Here is a 23283-nt window from a genome sequence, read left to right as displayed (position 1 = left end):
GCAGCTCATCACCACCTTCTCTAGAGAAATAAAATACTCCAAAAGCTAATGCTTCCAAATAAACTTGTTGGACTATAACCTGGTGTTGTGTGATTTTTAACTTTCTCCGGAGGAGTGAGGGATGGGCAATAAATGATAGCCCAGCTGTTCAGTGAACGGAACTGTAAAAGGAAATGCAGTAATGACTGCCATTGGTACAGAGAGAACTATAAGGTACTGTTATGCCACTACACTTAGGTTTTTTACCCAATACAGGAATATAGAACTGACAGACCAAAGCTACACCGCACTCCTTCTTAGCATTCTCCTGTTCAAAATAGACCATCAAGCACAGAGTTTCATTCCCTTCCTTCTGAATGCTGATTGGATGTTAATATTGGTGAAGAGTTTATTGAACAGTTGCCTGCGAATCTTAAATAAATTGACAATAAAGTTTAATATTTCATAAAATTCAAAGAAATGTAAAGAATAATCTGTCTTTATTTGGTGTGTACATTATTTGCTCTTATTTTCTTTAGTTTGGCTTCCAATCCTCTCTGGATTGGCCTCTCTGCTAAGTACAGCTCCTCTTTCTCCTTGGAGTCTTGTCAACAATATGTTGTCAGTGGGATCTTTTCACATATGAACTATCTGATATTTTAACCTGTGGGAAAACAAATTTCATTAATAAGACTCAGTTAACTGAAATTACTGCTGAAATAAAGCAGAAAATATGTATGTGTGAATACTTTTGTGAAACTTAACATATTTTAAACTAATGGAATTATTAATGCATCCAAGCTTCAAAAAAAGGAATCTATGTTTTTGATTATTAAGTGACATAGAGGCTTTTTAATAAATTAAATGGTTGGGGGAAGTAGGAGATAGGGTTGGGATGAAGCAGCAATGTGACATGTTATGTTCCTCAGAATCTGTTCCAGAGCCTTAGATTTTTTTGCCTCAATCACAAATCATTAACTGAGATGAATGAGGAGGGAATTATATATGTCAGTTTTCACGTAACACCAAATTAAGAATTTTCCAAAATTTTTGTAAATAAGAACAGGCAAAACTATGACTGATGGGGTTTAATGTGAAAAGGCATAAAAGCATAAGATTTGAGTGCAGATAAATGGTATTGAGTTTGACTGAGCAAATGCCAAACAGAGAAATAAGCAATATTGTCCCCCTTGGAGAGAGAATATAACATTTGTGTTAAATAATTCTGCACTTTGAGCATCGTCATTTTAATCTATTCACCATTTGTTGCCATGCCTTCAGTTGCTTAGGCATCAGACTCTGGAACTAAACCTCACCACCTTGTTCCCCTTTCAAATATTCATTGAAACTGACTTCTTCAGTTAAGCTTTCAGCCATCTGACCTAATTCTTATGATGAGTGGTGTCATATTTTGTTTATATGCTTCTCTAATCATCTTGGGACATTTTACAATATTAAAGGCACTGGACAAATGGAAGATATTTGATCATTCTTTTGTTTGTGTCAGTCACTCTACATTGTGAAGGAAAGATGAAAATCTTTTAAAGACTGCAGTCAGGCACTGCATGAAAGGAGTTCTTTCTAACTGAACTGTTCACCATTGGCTTGTTTGTTTGTGTTATTTTATATTCTCTTATCTCCCTTGCATCCTTTTTTGTAGCTCCTCACGATCAGAGATGAACTCCTTTTGCTGTGGTTCGGTGGGTTCTGGAATGGCTGATAAGTCCAACATGTGACGCGCAGACTCTACCACATGCAAGGGCAGGTGGTGCTTGTTACTCTCTTATCAAAGGAGACCATTCCTCCTTGTTCAGCATCCCTTGCTGACAAAGGTTTTATTGCGAAAAGTCATTCATTCCCCAGAGACTTCTGAAAATGTGCAATTTAAGCCATTTGATAGAAACAACATAAATGATATGAAATCAAACCAAATCCTAATCTGACATGTTTTGTAGTTCCCGCTGCTGCTCCATTTTTGCAGCAGCAGTGGGAGTAGTGAAAGTGAAGACCAGGAGACTGCTGGGAAGGTAAAATAATCCTTTAATAACTTATCTCATGATTAAGCAGAGTGCACGCTGAGCATGAGTGGACATGGGACTGCTGAGTAAGTGAGGTAATGTATTTGGGCAGTTGCTTTACTTACTTAGGTAGTGTCTCTCACCCATCCTCCTCTAACCAAAAAAAGGTTCTGTGCTCCAATTCGGTAAGGTTACTAGTTTTTTCAGTAGTCTCTTTGAGAATTCAGAATAGCGGGAATGGATGTTAGGACAGTGACATGCTCCTCCTGTTGGATGTGGGAGGTAAGGATCACCACTAGTGTCCACACTGACTTCATCTGAGAGAAGTGCACCCAATTTCAGCTCCTCGAAAACCGTGTTAGGGAACTGGAGCTGGAGCTGGATGAACTTTGGATCATTCCAGAGTTGGAGGGGGTAAAAGAGACGAATTACAGGAAGATAGTCTCACCTCAGGTGCAGGAAAAAGGCAGATGGGTTACTGTCAGGGGATGGAAAGGGAACAGGCAGATAGTGTGTAGGGATCCCCTGTGGCCGTTCCCCTCAATAAAATGTATACTGTTTTGGATACTGTTGAGAGGGACGACCTACCAGAGAAAGCCATAGTTGTTAGGTGTCTGGCACTGATCCTGGCAGTGTGGCTCAGAAAGGAAGGGGGCAGAATGGAAAAGCGCTAGTGATAGAGACACAATAATTAGAGGAATGGACAGGAGATTCTGTGGTTGTGAACGGGACTTCCGGAAGGTATGTTGCCTCAAAGGTGCCAGGATCCGGGATATCTCTGATCGAGTCTACAAGATTCTGAAGGGTGAACAGCCAGAAATCATGGTGCACATTGGCACCAATGATATAGCTAGTAAAAAGGGATGAGCATCTAAAAAGTGATTTCATGGAGTTAGGTTGGAAGCTAAAAACCAGAACAAGCAGAGAAGTAATCTCAGAATTACTACTGGTGCTGCGTCCTAGTTAGGCAAGGAACAGGGAGTGAGTACAGCTAAACACGTGGCTATAGGGCTGGTGCAGGAGGGAGGGCTTCAGATACGTGGATCATTGGCGTGCCTTCTGGGGAAGGTGGGAATTGTACATGAGGGATGGCTTGCACTTAAACTGGAGGGGCACTGATGTCCTGGGTGGGAGATTTGTTAGAGCACTTCGAGAGGGTGTAAACAAGGTTGTCAAGGGGATGGGAACCAGAGCTACAGATCAGAGGAGAGGTTAGTTGTTGAATAAGCAGAAATAGAATGTCTGTCAGGAAGGATACACAGTTGATAGGGCAAAAGGATATGTTAAAATGTGTCTGTTTCAATGCAAGGAGTGGCAGGAATAAGAATGATGAACTTAGAGCATGGATCAAACAGATGGATCAGGGTAAAGCAGTTGATGTGGTCTATATGGATATTAGTAAGGTGTTTGATAAGGTTCCCCATGGTAGGCTATTGCACAAATTAAGGAGGCATGGGATTGAGGGTGATTTGGTGGTTTGGATCAGAAATTGACTTGCTGAAAGAAGACAGAGGGTGGTGGTTGATGGGAAATATTCATCCTGGATTTCAGTTACTTGTGGGGTACTGCAAGGATCTGTTTTGGGTCCTCTGATGTTTATCATTTTTATAAATGACCTGGATAAGAGCAAAGAAGGATGGGTTAGTAAATTTGCAGATGACACTAAGGTCGGTAGAGTTATGGATAGTGGCAAAAAGTGTTGTAGGTTACAGAGAGACATAAATAAGCTGCAGAACTGGGCTAAGAGGTGGCAAATGGAGGTTAATGCAGAAAAGGGTGAGGTAATGGTAAGATTCTTGATAGTGTAGATGAGCAGAGAGATCTCGGTGTCCAGATACATAGATCCTTAAAAGTTGCCACCCAGGTTGATAAGGTTGTTAAGAAGGCATATGGTGTGTTAGCTTTTATTAGTAGAGAGATTGAGGTTTGGAACCATGAGGTCATGCTGCAGCTGTACAAAACTCTGGTGCAGCCGCATTTGGAGTATTGTGTTCAGTTCTGGTCACCCCATTATAGGAAGGATGTGGAAGCTTTGGAAAGGGGTCAGAGGAGATTTACTAAGATGTTGCCTGGAGTGAAGGTTTTATGAGGAAAGGTTGAGGGACTTGAGGCTGTTTTCGTTAGAGAGAAGTAGTTTCAGAGGTGACTTAATTGAGACGTAGGGTTAGATAAGTTTGACAGCGAGAGCCTTTTTCCTCAGATTGCAATGGCTAGTATGAGGGGCCATAGCTTTAAATTGAGGGGTGATAGATGTAGGACAGATGTAAGAGGTAGTTTCTTTACTCAGAGAGTAGTAGGGGTGTGGAACACACTGCCTACAACCGTAGTAGACTCGCCAGCTTTAAGGGCATTTAAATGGTCATTGTATAGGCATATGGATGAGAATGGAATAGTGTAGGTTGGATGGCCTTCAGATTAGTTCCACAGGTAGGCACAACATCAAGGGAAGAAGGCTGTGTACTGCGCTGTAATGTTCTATGTTCCATCAATACTTGGAACTCGATATTGTGGCCATAATGGAGACATGGATTTCACAGGAACAGGAATGGTTGCTGGATGTTCCAGAGTTTAGATCTTTTAAAAAGATCAGGGAGGGGCATAAAAGAGGAGGTGAGTAGCATTGTTAATTCGAGAGTGCATCATAGCTGAAGAAAGGGAGGTTATTGAGGAGGGTTTGTCTACTGAGTCAGTATGGGTGGAAGTCAGTAACGGGAAAGGAGTAGTCACTTTATTGGGTGTTTTCTATGGACCCCCCCAATAACAGCAGAGGGATGGAAGAACAGATTGGATAGCAGATCTTGGAAAGGTGCAAACATAAAAGAGTTATTGTTATGGGTGACTTCAACTTCCCCAATATTGATTGCAACCTCCTTCGTGTAGATGGTGTCGATAGAGCCGATTTTAAACAGGTGTGTCCAGGAAGGATTCCTGACTCAATATGTAGATAGGCCAACTAGGGAGGAGGCCATATTGGATTTGGTGCGAGGCAACAAGCCAGACCAGCTGTCAGATCTCTCGGTAGGAGAGCGTTTTGGTGACAGTGACCACAACTACTTGATGAAGGGTCCTGGTGAAGGGCTTATGCCTGAAACGTTGATTCTCCTGCTTCTCAGATGTTGCCTGAGAGGCTGTGCTTTTCCAGTGCCACACTCTTCGACTCCTCATAACTGTCTCACCTTTACCATTGCCATAGAGAGGATAGAAAGGGGGAAGGGAAAGTATGCTGCTATTAGACAGAGTTATGGAGTATAAATTGGGAACAGTTGTTCTATGGGAAATGCACAACAGAAATGTATAGGCTATTTAAGGAGCACTTGTAGCGAGTATTGGATAACTTTGTCTTGAGACAGGCAAGGAATGGTAAGGCGAAGGAGCTTGGATGACAAGAGAAGACGAGCTTCTTGTCAAGAGTAAGGAGGAAGCTTACCTATGATTGAGGAAGCAAGGATCTGGCACAGTTTTAGTGGATTACAGGGTAGCTAGGAAAGAACTCAAAAATGGACTAAGGAGAGCTCGGAGGAGGCACGAAAAAGCTTTGGCGGGAAGGATTAGGGAAAAGCCAAAGGCATTCTACATGTATGTGAGGAATAAGAGAATGATCAGACAGAGAGTGGAACCAATCAGGGATAGTGGAGGGAACTTGTGCCTGGAGTATGAAGAGGTTGGGGAGGCCCTAAATGATTTTTTCTCTGCAGTATTCACTAGAGAGAGGGACCTAGTTGGTAGACTAGGTTAATATACTTGAACAGATTGATATTAACAAAGTGGATGCGCTGGAAATTCTGGGAAGTATCAAGATAGACAAGTCTCCAGATATATCCAAGGTTACTACGGGAAGCGAGGAATGAGATTGCTGTGTCTCTGGCGATGATCTTTCCATCCTCACTGTCCACGGGACTGGTATCAGATGATTGGAGGGCGGCGAATGTTGTTCCTCTGTTCAAGAAAGGGAATAGGGAAATCTCTGAGAATTACAACCAGTCAGTCTTCCACCTGTGGTAAGCAAGATGCTGGAAAGAATTCTGAGAGATAGGATTTATGACTATTTGGAAAAACATAGTCTGATTAAAGATAGTCAGCATGGCTTTGTGAGGGGCAGGTCATGCTTCACACCCTTAATGAGTTCTTTGAGGATGTGACGAGACAAGTTGATGAAGGTTAAGCAATGGATGTGGTATAAACGGATTTCAGTAAGGCATTTGATAAGGTTCCCCACTGTAGGCTCATCCAGAAAATTAGGAGGTATGGGATACAGGGAAATATGGCTGTCTGGATTAGGAATTGGCTGGCCAAAAGAAGACAGCAAGTGATAGTGGATGGAAAGTATTCAGCCTGGAGGTCGGTGACCAGTGGTATCCTGTAGAGATCTGTTCTTGGGCCTCTGCTCTTTGTAGCTTTTATAAACGACTTGGATGAAGAAGTGGAAGGGTGGGTTAGTATGTTTGCCAATGACACAAAGATCAGTGCTGTTGTTGATAGTGTTGAGGGCTGTTGCAGGCTACAAGACATTAACAGGGTGCAGAGCTGGGCTGAGAAGTGGCAGATGGATTTCAACCTGGATAAATGTGAAATTATTAATTTTGGAAGGTCAAATTTGAACATTGAATACAGGGTTAAAGATAGGATTCTTGGCAGTGTGGAGGAACAGCAGGATCTTGGGGTCCATGTACAAAGATCCTCAAAATTGCCACCCAAGTTGATAAGGTTGTTAAGAAGGCGTATGGTGTTTTGGCTTTCAATAAAAGACTGACTGAGTTTAAGAGCCACGAGGTTTTGCTGCAGCTCTATAAATCTCCGGTTAGACCATACTTGTAATATTGTGTCCAGTTCTGGTCACCTCATTATAGGAAGGATGTAGATGCTTTAGAGATGATGCAGAGGATATTTACCAGGATGATGCCTGGATTGGAGGGCATGGCTTATGAATAGAGGTTGAGCGAGCTCGGGCTTTTCACTTTGGAGAGAAGGAGAAAGACAGGTGACTTGATAGAAGTGTTCAAGGTAATGAGAGGCATAGATAGAGTAGATAGCCAGAGACCTTTCCCCAGGGCAGAAATGGCTGTCATGAGGGGTCATAATTTTAGAGTGATTGGATGAAGGTATAGGGGAGATGTCAGAGGTAGGTTTTTTTTATGCTGAGAGTGGTGGGTGTGCAGAATGCACTGCCAGTGGTGGAGGTAGAGTCAGAGACATTGGAGACATTTAAGTGACTAATGGACAAGCACATGGATGGCAGTAAATTAAGGGGTGTGTAGGTTAGGGTGATCTTAGATTAGGATAAATACTTGGCACAACATCGTGGGCTGAAGGACTTGTATTGTGCTGTATTGTTCCATGTTCTATGTGTATGTAAAAAAGTATTAGATTTTGCTGTAACATAATCTGTAGATAGAGAGAATCTCTATTCCCTCTGATGGGACATTCAGAACAAAGGCGAACAATTTTAAAATTAGCTGTTCATTTGTAAAATAAGGATTCATATTTCCACACAAAGGATTTACATTTTCACAAAGATGTCAAATTCCCTTCCCCAGAAAGCTGTGCAGTCAGGGGAGAATTAGAGCTTTCAAGAATGGGTTCAACATCGTTTTTATCTATGAGGAAAAGGTATCCAGGGATATGAAAAGATGGCAAACAGAGTGATGTACAGATTAAATATTGCCTCTTTTGAATGGGGGAGCAACCTGATGGGGAAATCAAGTGCCCAAGAACCCTTTTATGTGATTGCATTCAATATTTGATAATGTAAACTCTTTGATAGAAGGAAAACTGGTATGGTTTACAAGTTCGAAAACTAAATTTTAAATATAAGTAGATTTTATTCACAAATTGTTCTTGTTACCATTCTTGGAGTTAACGAACCTGACTATTTTCTCCTTATAACTCCCAGCTGACTCTTCCCTGATTTGACTATTCCAAACTGATGAAATGCCTCTAAACACTTGCATGGGATTCATTAATTTGAATAATTTGCATAACTATCAGCTAAATTTAGAAAGGGCCTGACAATCGTATGTTCTCTATTTTAAGTCTGTGTTTCCCCTCAAACTACAGTAATTAAGATAACCAAGCAGAAATATTTGGATTCACATCCGTCAAACTGGACCTCCAGGACCAGGACTCTGACTGAAGTTGCTTTTAGAACATAGAACATAGAACATAGAACATAGAACAATACAGCACAGAACAGGCCCTTCGGCCCACAATGTTGTGCCGAACATTTGTCCTAGCTTAAGCACCTATCCATGTACCTATCCAATTACCGCTTAAAGGTCACCAATGATTCTGACTCTGCCACTTCCACAGGCAGCGCATTCCATGCCCCCACCACTCTCTGGGTAAAGAACCTACCCCTGACATCCCCCCTATACCTTCCACCCTTCACCTTAAATTTATGTCCCCTTTTTAATCTTCTTAGCCCGGAAATTCTGTTGTGAATCTATTAATAGCCCCAACCCCTGCAGAGCTCCAGTAAGAAGCCAACGGACAAAAAAAAAGTGCAAAAACAAAGGCTGTGTGAATGATTGAAAACAGACAATGGATTATATCTTTGGGAGTTCTGGCACTGTCTTGTTAGATTCCCTGGTATGGGTTCAAAGAACTCTCATTGGCTCTCAATTTAATTCTTATTAATTTAATCTATGTTTTATTTTGAAAATCTGTGAAGTATTGTCACTGGGGAATCAATGGCTTTGCTTTATGGTATTTCATAAAATGGAGGAAACCAATCAATACAAGTTTTTAAGAATCTATTTCCCTTTCACCTCATTGCTCTTCTCCAAGTCTCACCAGCCACCCTGATCTTAACTAATGGTAGAAATAATATGACATCTCAATTATTTTAGTCAACCTGTTTGGACATGATATGGTCCACAACTGGGGCAGTGAGGCTTCAACCAGGACCCTCTGGCAATATTTTTCTATAAGCAATCTGTTCAGTGATATTGTGATAAACCTCTTCAACAGGGGGATGTCAGGTTGGGTTTCCTGTTCAGAGGTAGGGGCATTACCACTGTGCCTCAAAGGCCTTCCCTCTGGCAATATTACTAACTTCGTATGTAAATATTGGAGCAGAAACAGCCGAAATAAATCAAAGTATTGAATTAAAAAAGGGAACTTACTGATGGAGACATGATTACCTCACAGATCTGTCCAATTGTAATTGCAGAGATGTGCTTTCTCTTTTACAATACAAAGAAAACAATCTATAGAGAAACCTCGATTATCCAAATGTCGATTATCCGAATTTCAGATTATCCAAACAAGATCGCAAGATCCCGATGCTTGACTAAACTGTGTTATCTGGTGTTCGTTTATCCGAACATTTAATTATCCAAATGAAATACTCCCCGCCCGTGCCATTCGGATAATTGAGGTTCCTCTATATACCCAAAAGACATCAAATGGAATCAAAACATCCAGTCAATGTAAAATGTAGCAGATTTCTGGGATGAGGTTATAGTTTGAAACCATACATTATGTCTGTTATAAATTCATTTGATACTGTTTCAGTGTTGTATAAAAAAATCCATTCAAAAACGTGTAAATATCAAGAAAAAGGACAAAATAACTTGAATAATATGAAATAAGCAATGCAACCCACGACTCTAAATATTGCAAGAGGGAGAAGATTGAGGAAGTTGAGGAATTCCACTGTTTTAAGGTGTTGTGAACTAATGAATTAGATTCATGATTAGCACAGTAAGAATGTAAGGAACAAATAGAGTTGAGAGTGTGTTGCTGGGAAAGCACAGCAGGTCAGGTAGCATCCAAAGAGCAGGAGAATCGACGTTTTGGTATAAGCCCTTCATCAGGGCTGATGAAGGGCTTATTCCTGAAGAAGAGCTTATGCTTAAAATGTCGATTCTCCTGCTCCTCAGATGCTGCCTGACCTGCTGTGCTTTCCCAGCAACACACTCTCGACTCTGATCTCCAGCATCTGCAGTCCTCACTTTCTGGGAACAAATACAGTCAGTTATAACTGGAGCTTCAAAAGAAGATAAGGAAATGTTGAGAAGAATAACTGGAAAGTCAAGAAAGGCAAAAGTTTGCTTTTACTTAACTCCTGGGAATATAGCTAGCTAGCTCGCTTGTATATCTTTTAAAAAAATTCAAAGAGCAAACACTGCTTTCAAGAGTTCAGCACCAAAGCTGTTCAGAATCATTGAGTCTCAGGGTAGAACTTTAAAATCATGCTGGATACTCCTTAAAAATTATCTGTCTGAAGAGTGAATGTTATGAGAGAAAAATAACATTTGGGAACACTTCTATTTAAAATAATATGAATGCTGTTGTTGTCTCTCCAGTGTGGACAGCTGCTGCTGGTTATATATGCTCATATAGATTGGTACATATAAATGGATTATTCTGCACCCTAACATTTCTGTGATTCACTCTGCCAGGCCTGAAAGACTGCAAGGAATGAAGCCTGGAACATGTGCTGTTATGTTCCAGCCAGCTGTAATTTTTGAGAACAGGGCTTGTTCCTTCTGGATTAAATCTTAGATGTTTATTAATGGGTCAACTTCATAATGAATCCATAATTGTGGTACACTATATAAGTCATTGAGTAATGTAAGGACATCTACAATAATCTTGATACTTCAAAAAGTAGAAAATTACATTTTTAACATCACTGTATCCCTAAATTTTCTGTCAATTCTATGATAGATTATACAATGTAAGGGAACAAAAGCATATACAACAAGATGCTGAGTCAGCATAATGCATAAAAACAATCTGTTTCATTCTTATTCCTATATCATGATGTAACTGAACAGCTTTCTGGAGTCTGAACAATTAACATATTCACAATAAATTGCTGAACTCCAGTGTTACAATAAAAGTGACTCTGCCATTGTTTCGGTAAAATAGTAGAACTTGAGACAAAGACAAAAATCAATAATGGACCAGATCCTTTAGTGTGTATGAGAAACAGAGGACAAAAGGCAATACTAGTCACATGAATATTGGACCTGTTCACAATTTCACAGCATCGATTTGCCTCACTGTAACCAGCTATGTCCGAAATCAGCTGAAGTGGGGTGAGGGTTAGTAGATTTGTTAGTGAAAGGGGGAAAACTGGTACACGACTGATAAAAAGAAGCCAAATATTTGCGTGACTGGGGAGATGTGGCATAAATATGATAAATATAAACTTGATGTAAGAATTATTTCTGTGCATTTTAACCAAAATAGCTTTTTGTTGAAAAAGACAATATTTAATACAAATGTCTGGGGAAATTTTCATTTGGCTATATAATAAGAGTGCACATTTTTATTTTATGACATCTTCAAAAACTTGTCTCTAAATTGTGGAAGGATTCAACATGAGAGCAGTCCTATTATAAAGCCACTGTTTAAACATATTATTGTGCTTATGGAGGAAGAATGTTGGTATTCATCAAACAGGTGTTGTTACTTTGTGGATCTGCACATTTTTCTTTTTGTGGCAACTGTTTGTGCTGTCTTTGCCTATCATCCTGGTTGCCATGGGTGATGCCTTAATCTACTGAGATTTGTAATAATTACTGATGTAGCTAGGATATTGCTGAAAAACACTGGTGATGCCTTTGTGATGGGTTTAGAGAAGAAGTCAAAATTAACAACTTAGTTATCATCTGGTGATAAACATGTATATATAGCCTTGTTTTGGGCACTACCAGTATGGATGCTGATTTTACAATTGGAGAAAGTTCTTGTCATTATCTTTTCTTGGCAGTTCAACTATTACTGATTTGCTCAGTAAAGGTGCAAAGAAAGCAGCAGAATTTCTCTGACGATGATTCTAACAGCTGGAATGCAAATGGGTTTCCAGTAGCATGGGCGGCACGGTGGCACAGTGGTTAGCACTGCTGCCTCACAGCGCCTGAGACCCGGGTTCAATTCCCGCCTCAGGCGACTGACTGTGTGGAGTTTGCACGTTCTCCCCGTGTCTGCGTGGGTTTCCTCCGGGTGCTCCGGTTTCCTCCCACAGTCCAAAGATGTGCAGGGTCAGGTGAATTGGCCATGCTAAATTGCCCGTAGTGTTAGGTAAGGGGTAAATGTAGGGGTATGGGTGGGTTTCGCTTCGGCGGGTCGGTGTGGACTTGTTGGCCCGAAGGGCCTGTTTCCACACTGTAATCTAATCTAATCTAATCTAGCATCTGTGCATTTGTGTTTGTGTGCACAAATGTTTTGAATCACAGCTCTGATGTCAAGTAGCTATTATACATTGTGTGTTTGCCTATTGGTTGATTTATGAGATCAACTCCTGAGAATCAAATGATCTTTCCCTAAGCTATTATGAAATGACACCAAAATTTCTATTTCAGATGTCAGTGCCAACAAAATGACATGAAAAATTTTAGACTTGAGAAACCAGCTGCGGACAGTCAACAGCATCAACTGGAAAACATTTAATCCCCTACCAACCAACTAGAAATTAATGCAATGTGATTTTTTTTTTCCATCTGGATTCAGTTGATTTTTTTTTGTAAACACATTTAAGTCATTTCCAGACTATCTGTTTAGGAATACCTTGGTGAAAATCTGACACATCACAGGAGCTTTCTCTGCAACCAATTCTGTACTGATTTTCATGCTTTTAATCCTGGTTATGGCAGCAATCAGCATAAAAGTAGATTCAACACAGATTGATTCATCCACCTCATTGCAAAATGCTAAAAAAATATGGCTCTACTTTTCCAGAGTTAGATAATTCTTCAGCTGCCCTGTCTGAATGCATGCTTCTCGACTGAGTTGTTAAATAAATAATCATGAAATGTGCATGTTTCTAACATAGCTATAGTCAAGCAAGTAGATGCAGGTTGATATATATATATAGTGTGCAAAAGTATTATCCTTGTAACTTTGCAGAAAATACAGAGCTTGAACATATGTACCAGCAGGTTCAGGAACAGCTTCTTTCTGGTTGTTATTAGAGTGATGAATGGATTCTCTAACTTTAAATAATACTGATCTTACCAAGGTTGGTCTTGCCTAGTGTGATGTAACTTGTATGCCTCTGTCTAATTTTTTTTCATCCTATGATCTGTATGTCCTTGCTTGCTATGATCTGCCTGTACCATCTCATAAACAAAGTTTTTCCTGTACTTAGGTACATGCAACAATAAATAAATCAAATCAAATAACAGCATCACTTGCTAGTGGCAGACATGTGTTTATTGTTGGTTACTGCACCTTACCTTGTCTCCTTTAGGGTGTGGTCAACAACAGAAAGGTCAGCAAAGCATTTCAAAAATAAGATCAGAAATTATCTTGAAAAAATATGAATGTTTCCTCTTCAGACATGCTTTCCCAATTATTACATAGGATTGATTAGGTTGAACAGTAATCAGGCTATTCACCCCCATCCAATCCGTATTGGTGTTTACATACCACTGAAAGCTCCACATGTCTTTCTCATCTAAGTGTATCATCACTCCGTTCCCTTCTTCCTCATTTGCTTGTTTAGCTTCCCCTGAAATGCATTGAAAGACTTCACTTCCACCACTCACTGTGGGAGCGAGTTCCTCATTCTCCACTCTGTCTGGATGAAGATATTTCTCCTGACTTCACATTGGATTTCTCGTGGACCATCTCAAATTGCTGGTCTTTAGTTATGCTCTTGTCTTTTTATCCATTTTCTCAAATGACTTCATTTTAAAAGCCTTCATTTGGTCACTCCTCAGTCTTTGTTTCTCCTGAGAAAAGCCAATTGATCCTTTTCTGTTTTTTGTTTCATTAGTTCAGAAGATATGGCCATGGCTGACTTGCTCAATATTTCCCATCCATCCCTAACAGCCTGATTCCTTGGAGCTTGTTGTGATTAAATTCAGACACAGCTAATTAACATCTGGAAACCAATTCAGAAGGTAAGAGACAGTTTGTAAAATTCAAAACTAAGATGATGGGTCACCAACCTGAGCCAAATATTTCTCTCCACAGATACTACCTGATCTGCTGAGGATTTCCAGCAGTTTCTGATATTATTTCAGTTTATCAAATTTATGCTTTTACTTCCTACAAATGAGAACACCAGGAATGAAGAAGAAATCAAACCTCAATCACTCAGCCTGCTTGCTCCAAGTTCCTTTCTTTGTTCTGATCTTGTCACTGTAGTTCCACACATCATCTCCCTAAAATAGAGAGGCCACAGTCACCAAAACGACTCCTCTCCACAAAAAGCTGTTCAGCTTCCAGGTCAATTGGAAATTTGAAATTGAGATTGATCAATTTCTGTTAGGTTATGGGTGGTAAGGGTTAAGGAGCCATGCTGAGCAGATAGAAATATAGAAAATAACAGCAGCATTGACCCTTCCAGCCTCTTCCACCATAAACAGTGTTATGGTCCATCATCCAACCCAGTCTCCAGTCCCCTTTGATCCCTTTAGCTCTAAAAACTATCTCTCACTCCTCCCTGAAAACACTTAAAAGTCTGGCCTCAGCCGTTTTTCGTGGTAGTGAATTCCACAGGCTCCCCACCCTTTGGGTTGAAGCCATTTCTCTTCATGTCAGTCCCAAATAGTTCCCCGTACCCTCAGATTGTGACTGGTGGTTCGGGACTCTCCATCCCATCAGGTCTCTCCTTTCTCGCTGTCTAGCCAGGTTCGAATGTTATGGGCTTCTATGAGGTCTGCCTTCATTCTTATAAACTCCGAGAAATAAACCCAGTCCCGGTTTATTGGAATGCTGGAATGGGGCGAGAGGCTTCCCTTTTGTCCTATGGTGTGCACACTTTAAGTATTGTCATTGAAAAATTGTTAGGCCATTTTTAAAGATGCAGACTTTAAGATATTAATAACTGAGTGGAATATTTTACATTTGTCCATATAAAGTATTTTGGGGAGCTGTTTTGGCAGCTGCATTGCGGTGTTTAAGTATTCCAAGTGACATCGTACATTCTGTGAATTGTTGTATACGGGGTAAATATAATGACATTGAAATTTCTAAGTGTTAATCAGAATTTCGGAAGGCTGTTTAAGTGTTAGTTAACAAATTATCTGGAGCATGCCCCAGTCGGTGAAGTCCAATGGAGGGCAGTTTAAACTGTGTTAGCGTTAGTCTGACGCCTGGCTGCGGTTTGTCAGGGACAGTCCCAATCCCGGGACAGACCCTCCCGCCCGGTGGTACATAGCTCCTGACCAAGCTGCACGGCGAGTGGTGGGTCCGCATTTTCCGCTAGCCGAGAATTCTAAAACCAGCCCCAAAGGGTAAAGGGCTTTGGGTTTGCTGGATTTACCGAGCCCGGCTGTAGACCACAGCACTGCGGCCAAATGAACCCGTTCCCCATTGACAGGAGGATTCTTCTAGAAGCCCAGGCCTGAGTGAACTTCCTCGCTGTCTCATTGAAGGCTGTCCTACCTCTGCAGACAGCTCTCCAATGAGCCGTCCACCTTAAACACTCGGCAGAATTCGATCAGCCATCGATACCCCCGTGAGTTGCTCATTCGGAAAGGGGCCAGGAGGTGGACAATACCCACCGGCATTTACCCCCGACACCCAGAGATGGCGGAACCCAGAGCGGACACAAACTGAGATAAACACTCGGTTCACTTCGAGCTGCGGAATGACCAAAAAAAAACACAGCAAGAAGAAGGTCCAGAAATGGAATCCTTCGTCGGGATAAAAGACAAATTTAACACTGAATAAAGATCCCACAGAAATAATTGTCATCCAAAAGTTGCGAGGCGCCGGGCGTTTGTACACTTTTCCAAAACTGCCAAAAGAAGCTCAAATCAGCGCCGTCTTAACGCGTTTTCCCCTCTCATTAAATCCAGGTAAATGCAAGCTGGGAGCCTGGGCTGTGGACCGCAGCTCTGTCCCCAGACAGTGCTGGAGAAACTCAGCAGGTCAGGCTGCATCTGTGGAGAGAGAAACAAAGTTAACGGCTCAGCTCCATCAGCGGCTGGTACTCAGCATTTAGAAAATCAGAGGAGAGATATCCCAGACCGGGATAGGGAACTCTGTCAATGAATCTGCATAATGTTTTCCAAAACAAAACATCCGAGAGAAAGGGAAGTTACACAGAGAAACCAAGAAATAATTATTTTATTTGTGGACATTGTATATACACATCTCAGGTGGTGGAGTTAGAACACTCCTGCATTATTCTGAAATCAGATCTTTCACTTTAACACCTGGGGTTTTGGCCCAGCTCAGAATTAAAAGCGCCTAACCTTTCTTGTTCAGGGAATTGAATGTTGATGTGCACTGACATGCAAAATTGAAATAATATTCTATACCCAGCAAACACAGTTATGCAGATGTAGCAACAGCACTGAGCCAGAGCTAGTTTGGAAGGTGAGGGCCCGGAGAGGAGAGGAGAGGACAAGGACACTTTCCCAAAGTTTAGGGAGAATCAGACAGAACTCTCGTTGACAAAATAACTCTCTACAATATCTGACATTCCCGATAACAGAGACGTCGATCTTCGTGTCATCGCAGGTAGAGAAGAAGACGGAGTTGTATAAACCCTGACCGAGCGGCTGCTTCTAACCAGGGGCTGGGTGTAAAGCAGGTGATTGTCCCATTGGGGAGATTTGGGAATGAGTGTGCGGACTGTGTAAGTTACAGTCAACAATAACTATCACCAAATTAGTTAATGTAAAAAGAATTGAATAGTTTGTAAGACTATTCATATCACAAAGCCCCGTGTATAATGTACCTTTTACCCCCGCTTACCCCATGAAGCGGTACTTTACAAAGGCTGGGTTGGGCTTCGTGTTGAAATGACAATTTGATCACTTTGTAGCAGCGGGTATGGGGAATAAGGAACAGTGTTCTGTGAGCGATGCCCCAGGTTGTGTAGTTACAGACTCTCTCCCAGTAACAGTGTCCCAGGGAATCCTGTCTCTAATATTTCCCACCTCAGTGAATATCACTCTCCGGACAAACCCTGAGTTGGGAAGCTATCGGTTTGATTATGTATTAGAGAGGTGCTGGAAAAGTGGTGCTGGATTCCTGAACGGCTTTTGCCCGAAACCTCGATTCTCCTGCTCCTCGGATGCTGCCTGACCTGCTGTGTTTTTCCAGCACCACTCTAATCTAGACTCTGATCTCCAGCATCTGCAGTCCTCACTTTCACCAAGTGGATTATATATTAGTCTATTTGTCGGTTTGGGCCACGGGGGTGGAGAGAGACAATGTGGGTGAATATTCCTTACCACGAGGGTGGGTGGCCGGTTCCCCCCTCCCCCACCCCCGGCTTATTGCAATCTGCCCCTTCCCTTTACCCGGCTCTCAACAGGTACCACCTCCCTTCCCCCAACTCCGCTGCTGTGGCTGAGGGGGTTTGGGGGAGTTCGGCCCTTGCTCTGCTATCCCACCCGCGGGTTGTTGCAGGGGGTGGGTCCCATAGTGCCCAGGGCCGTTTCCCCCTACCCCCCGGGAGGGCAGGAGACTGACAGACCCCCCTCCATCTCCCTCTCCCTCTGTCCCCCCTCCCCACCCTCTCAGTCCACCCGCTCCCGGGCTGTGCCTAGTGCCTGGCCCAAGGGGAGAGGGTACAGGCGGGGTGGCTGGTGCAGGGAGGGGTCGATGTGCCAGGAGCTGAGTTGGTGGCACACGTTGGTGATCCCAGAGTCAGTGCCAGGCTCCAGCCCGCGCTCCTCCTGCTCCTCCCCGGTCACATCCTCAGCGATGGGCATTAACCTGAGGCCGCTCCGGGCCCGCTCCAGGGGAGGTCGGTATGGGCACTGGCTGTTGAGGAGCTTCCTGATGGGCACCAGGGGCACCATGCCCTGGCCGAGCCGCTGCTGCTGCCGGTGCCGGGCATCGTCCTGCCGTTTGAGCCGCTTGAAGTCGGCGAAGGCGGAGCGGGAGAGCTGCTGGAGCTGAGCCGCTAGTTCCTGGGCCCGGGCGGCTTTACACAGCAGCACCGCATGGCATCGCAGCACCACCGCCTTGTGCTTCACCTGGTGCCGGTAAACCCAAGCTAACACCCGCCGCCGCTGCCCGTCCGCCGCGCAGTACGTGATCCGGTGCAGAAGGTACAAGTGGCCGCTCTGTTTGCATTTGTATTCCGCCTGCCTCATCCGGATGCCGTGGGGGCCAATGGTGAGCTTCATCTTGGTGCCCGCCGTGCCCTGCTCACACCGTGCCCAGATTCTGGCCACTGCCTGCTCGGTGCAGCCTTCCCCCCGGGCGGTGAAGGTCACTGCGTTACCCAGGTACCAGACCGTGTAGCTCGGGGCGTCCCGGGTCAGCTGCAGCTTCTGCCGCCTGCTCCTGAACATGGTACCGAGCCTGGGCAGCGGGCACTGAGGCCAAATGCCAGGACATGCCCGCACCAAGGAGGACAGCAGCGAGCTGTAGCTCAAACCGCCGCCCGGTAAACTCTTCGCCTTCGCCTGGTTTTCCTCATCCAACAGGACCAGCTTGCTCTTTCTCCAGGGCAGCATGGTGTCTGTGTGTGACAGAGAGAGAGAGTGAGGGAGAGAGAGGGAGCAGCGCACAGACCCTCACACACAGAGAGACACGCACCCTCACACACAGAGACCCTCAGCCGCACAGAGACTCTCACTCACACCGAGACCCTCACACACAGAGAGACACGCACCCTCACACACAGAGACCCTCACCCGTACAGAGACCCTCACTCACACCGAGACCCTCACACACAGAGAGACACGCACCCTCACACACAGAGACCCTCACCCGTACAGAGACCCTCACTCACACCGAGACCCTCACACACAGAGAGACACACACACCTTCATACACACCGAGACCCTCACACACAGAGAGACACGCACCCTCACACACAGAGACCCTCACCCGTACAGAGACCCTCACTCACACCGAGACCCTCACACACAGAGAGACACGCACCCTCACACACAGAGACCCTCAGCCGCACAGAGACTCTCACTCACACCGAGACCCTCACACACAGAGAGACACGCACCCTCACACACAGAGACCCTCACCCGTACAGAGACCCTCACTCACACCGAGACCCTCACACACAGAGAGACACGCACCCTCACACACAGAGACCCTCACCCGTACAGAGACTCTCACTCACACCGAGACCCTCACACACAGAGAGACACACACACCTTCATACACACCGAGACCCTCACACACAGAGAGACACGCACCCTCACACACAGAGACCCTCAGCCGCACAGAGACTCTCACTCACACCGAGACCCTCACACACAGAGAGACACGCACCCTCACACACAGAGACCCTCACCCGTACAGAGACCCTCACTCACACCGAGACCCTCACACACACACAGACTGAGACCCTCACACACACCCCTCCTCACACACAGAGAGACACACACCCTCACACACAGAGACCCTCACCCACACAGAGACCCTCACACACAAGACCCTCACACACACACACCCAGACCCTCACCCACACCGAGACCCTCACACACACACCCAGACCCTCACACACACACACCCAGACCCTCACCCACACCGAGACCCTCACACACACCTTCACACACACCGAGACCCTCACACACACACAGACCCTCACACACACACACACACACTTGAGACCCTCATCCACACCGAGACCTTCACACACACAGACCCTCACACACCCACACCGAGATCCTCACACACCCACCCACACCCACACACACCAAGACCCTCACACACACACAGACCCTCTCACACCCACACCGAGACCCTCTCACACACACCCACACCGACACACAGACCCTCACACACAGACCCTCACACACACCCACACACAGACACATAGACAGACCCTCACCCCCCCACACACAGACACACACACACACCCACACACACAGACACACACACAGACCCTCACCCCCCCACACAGACACACAGACCCTCACACACACACATCCACACCCGCACACACATACCCACACACAGACACACACACAGACCCTCACCCCCCCACACACACAGACACACACACAGACCCTCACCCCCCCCCACACACACAGACACACACACAGACCCTCACCCCCCCACACACACACAGACCCTCACCCCCCCACACACACAGACACACGCACAGACCCTCACCCCCCCACACACACACAGACACACACACAGATCCTCACCCCCCCACACACAGACACACACACAGACCCTCACCCCCCCCACACACACAGACACACACACAGACCCTCACCCCCCACACACACACAGACACACACACAGACCCTCACCCCCCCACACACAGATCCTCACCTCCCCCACACACACAGACACACACACAGACCCTCACCCCCCCCACACACACAGACACACACACAGACCCTCACCCCCCACAGACACACAGACACACACACAGACCCTCACCCCCCCCCACACACACACAGACACACACAGACCCTCACCCCCCACAGACACACAGACACACACACAGACCCTCACCCCCCCCACACACAGACACACACACAGACCCTCACCCCCCCCCACATAGACACACACACAGACCCTCACCCCCCACACACACACAGACCCTCACCCCCACACACACAGACACACACACAGACCCTCACCCCCCACACACACAGACACACACACAGACCCTCACCCCCCCACACACACAGACCCTCACCCCCCACACACACAGACACACACACAGACCCTCACCCCCCACACACACAGACCCTTACACAGAGACACAGAGAGTGCCGTCGCCGCTGCTGCTGCAGCTGCACTGAGTCCCCGCCTCCCTCCGCCGCTCAGGAACCGCCTGCTCACGGGGACGGTGAGGGGAGGAGAGGGGAGGAGCTCGGTTCTTCCAGCAGCTCCTGGAGCATCCTCACATCCTCACCCCAACCCCGCACCTTCCCGGGAATATAACCCCAGCCGGCCCCGGGGGGAGCCCTCTCTCGGTTTCCCTGCCCTTCCGCTCAACCTAGGATGAGCCGGACAGGCCGAATGGTCCCGCTGTAACCGGAGAGCTGCTCCTTAAAGTTTGCCCGGATTGCAAACTTCCTGAGAGCAGGAAGGCTTTCCCAGAGCGCGGTCTCCATTCCCAGGGAACCGCTCCGAGTTTGGATGGAATTCCGTGGACAGGTTCCGCTTGAATAAACAGGGAGGAACCGGGAATCTGACAGTGTCCGGCTTCACTTGCCGCTGGGTAATCAGGGGGAATGATCCAGTCTCTGTGATTCAGGGATCCCAGTGGGATCTGCTCGATTCCCGTTGCAGCGGCTCCGGGTTGATGGCTATCAGATGTAGGCGCTTGTCCAATGCACTGGTTTCCCAGGGTTTTCACGAGGTTCCTAGTCTCCGGGATTCGCCAACTGCTGCCGAGGTCAACTTAAATCCGGAGCTCTCCGCTCCAGCCCACTCCCGCTCCGGTTTGTGTGTGTGTGTGTCTGTCCGCACCCTCGGGTATCCAGAGCTCAAACCCTCCCTGAGTTCTGTATCACCCTCACAATCGCTGGCTGCAGTTGCGGTAGGCCAGGTTCCCTCCCACACTGGGAAATCTCAGTCTCCATGGCACCAGGTCCTTCTCATTACCCTCTGCTCATCACTCAGCTCTACTGCTTGCCTTTGGAAACTCAATTTCAAACCCTGCTCTCCTGTTTCCCAGTCACTCCACTGCATCCTCCTTCCATACCTCTAGGTAGTGGTATTACAGCCGGCCTGGTAATCCAGATAACATCCCGCAGAGCCGGGTTCGAATCCGAGTGGACCATGAATTGATTGTCAGGAAAACCTCATCTGGTTCACTAATTCCATCTTGGGAAGGAAACTGCCATCCTTTCTGGTATGGACTACATGTGACTCCAGATCCACAGCAATATGGTTGACTCTTAACAATAAATGCCACCTAGACAGCTACAGCCTTATCCTGTGAATGTATAAAGGAGAAAAAACATGCTCCCCCCCCCCACCCCCTTATCCCTGTCATCTCCACCAGCCCTGGAAACTTCCAGGTTAGTTGTGCTACCCTCACCTCTTGTATATCTCTGATTTTCATGGTTCATCACTGGAATTCTCTTCTAAGGATTCAGCCTCTGTCCTCTTTTAACATCCTCCTTTCCTCCCTCTCATTGTTCTTTGGGAGTCACACATTGCACATTGGGATGTGAAATTATTTTATCAGTTGGTAGTATTAGTGCCTTTCATTTCATTTGCAAAATAGTTAGGAACTATCTTTGAAAATGGTGAGAGAAAATGATTCTTTTTTGTTTTATAATTTTATATAAGTTTAGAAGCTAAGAAGTAACTTTAATGTTGAAAGTGTAATTGTAACCACTATTGGTGCCAATCAGAAATTGAATGAATCATATACATGGTGTCATCTTCCTAAATGTATCACTCTACCTGATAATTCCCTCTCTACTCATTTCAAGTAATAGAGATTATCATAAAGGATCATTTAGCCTGATCAGAGCACCCCCCAGCCACTCACAGGTCATAGATTTTCATTTTCATGCTTTCACTAAAAGCTTCTAATAGAATTGTGAATCCACGTTCGTGTTATCCGACCCTTTCTCCTTGGAGAGGTGGTGTAAATAAATTTTCCTTTCACTGAACAATTGCAGAGGCTCAGAAAAGTTAGTTTGCTTTCTGAGGCGAGAGTCCTGTCTTGCTAGAATACATTAACATCAATCAAGAAGCATTTTTTATGTGTTGCAATTCTGAAGACATTGTGGTATAAATCAGAGATTAATGAATTAGAGTTCTTTGAACACAAATTTACAATATACCAATCATGAATTGGTAACATAGCAGATATATTATTGAACAAATAACTTAAAAATCTGGACCAACATTTTTTTTGTAGTGTGCAGTTTTCTGGGAGGAAACAAGACAGACTATCTGGTACTGACCTACGCGTTGGAAATGACAAGAGCAGACTTATTGACCCTGAAAGGTGCTCCTTACTATCATCAGGGATTTTGTGCCAAAACTGGGAGAGCAGTCTCACAGACTACTCAGACTGATATTATCTGTAAGGTATGATTTGATGAGTGTGACTATGTCCCAGACATCACCATCACCATTCTGGTATGGCACTATATCTCAGTGGTTAGCACTTCTGCCTCACAGTACCAGGGACACGGGTTTGATTTTAGCCTTGGGTGACTGTGTGGAGCTTGAATCTTTTCCTCATGTCTGTATGGATTTCCTAGAGGCACTCTGGTTTCCTCCCACAGTCCAAAGATCTGCAGGTTAAGTGGATTGGCCATGGGAAATGTGTGGTTACAGGTTTGGGGATGGGTCTGAGTGCAATGCTCTTTGGAGGGTCGATGTGGACCAAATGGGCTGCTTCCACACTGTAGTGATTCTATGATTCTATCTGTAGATATGTCCTGTCCCACCAGAGTTGGCATAC

The 23283-nt window shown here is 45.0% G+C and overlaps 1 protein-coding gene and 1 long non-coding RNA gene across 3 annotated transcripts; one reads left to right on the top strand and one right to left on the bottom strand.

Annotated features, from left to right (window-relative positions):
• Positions 1-1844: 1844 nt before the first annotated feature.
• Positions 1845-16160, top strand: LOC122540485 (uncharacterized). 2 transcript variants are annotated; one of them, XR_006309320.2, is made up of 3 exons: positions 1845-2006; positions 13726-13852; positions 15758-16160. It is a non-coding gene; the product is annotated as an uncharacterized LOC122540485 (long non-coding RNA). The 2 variants fall into 2 exon arrangements; XR_015753408.1 differs by lacking the exon at positions 1845-2006 and adding an exon at positions 2126-2182.
• fam43b (family with sequence similarity 43 member B) lies at positions 16013-21601 on the bottom strand. Its single transcript, XM_043676357.2, has 2 exons — positions 20603-21601; positions 16013-18384 (listed from the first exon to the last, which is right to left on the bottom strand). Exon 2 carries the CDS (start codon positions 18377-18379, stop codon positions 17432-17434), a length of 948 nt encoding a protein of 315 aa, XP_043532292.1. The 5' UTR covers positions 18380-18384; positions 20603-21601; the 3' UTR covers positions 16013-17431.
• Positions 21602-23283: the final 1682 nt, after the last annotated feature.

The sequence above is a fragment of the Chiloscyllium plagiosum genome, unplaced genomic scaffold (genome assembly GCF_037043375.1).
Source record: "Chiloscyllium plagiosum isolate Xiang-an unplaced genomic scaffold, Cpla_swu_hap1 HiC_scaffold_37, whole genome shotgun sequence".
Taxonomy (NCBI): domain Eukaryota; kingdom Metazoa; phylum Chordata; class Chondrichthyes; order Orectolobiformes; family Hemiscylliidae; genus Chiloscyllium; species Chiloscyllium plagiosum.
The sequence above is the reverse complement of the archived record's forward strand: the minus strand, read 5'-3'. Positions and strand labels throughout refer to the sequence as shown.

Coding starts and splice junctions, on each gene's coding strand:
- fam43b (XM_043676357.2), bottom strand. CDS start 18,379: ATGCTGCCCTGGAGAAAGAGCAAGCTGGTCCTGTTGGATGAGGAAAAC.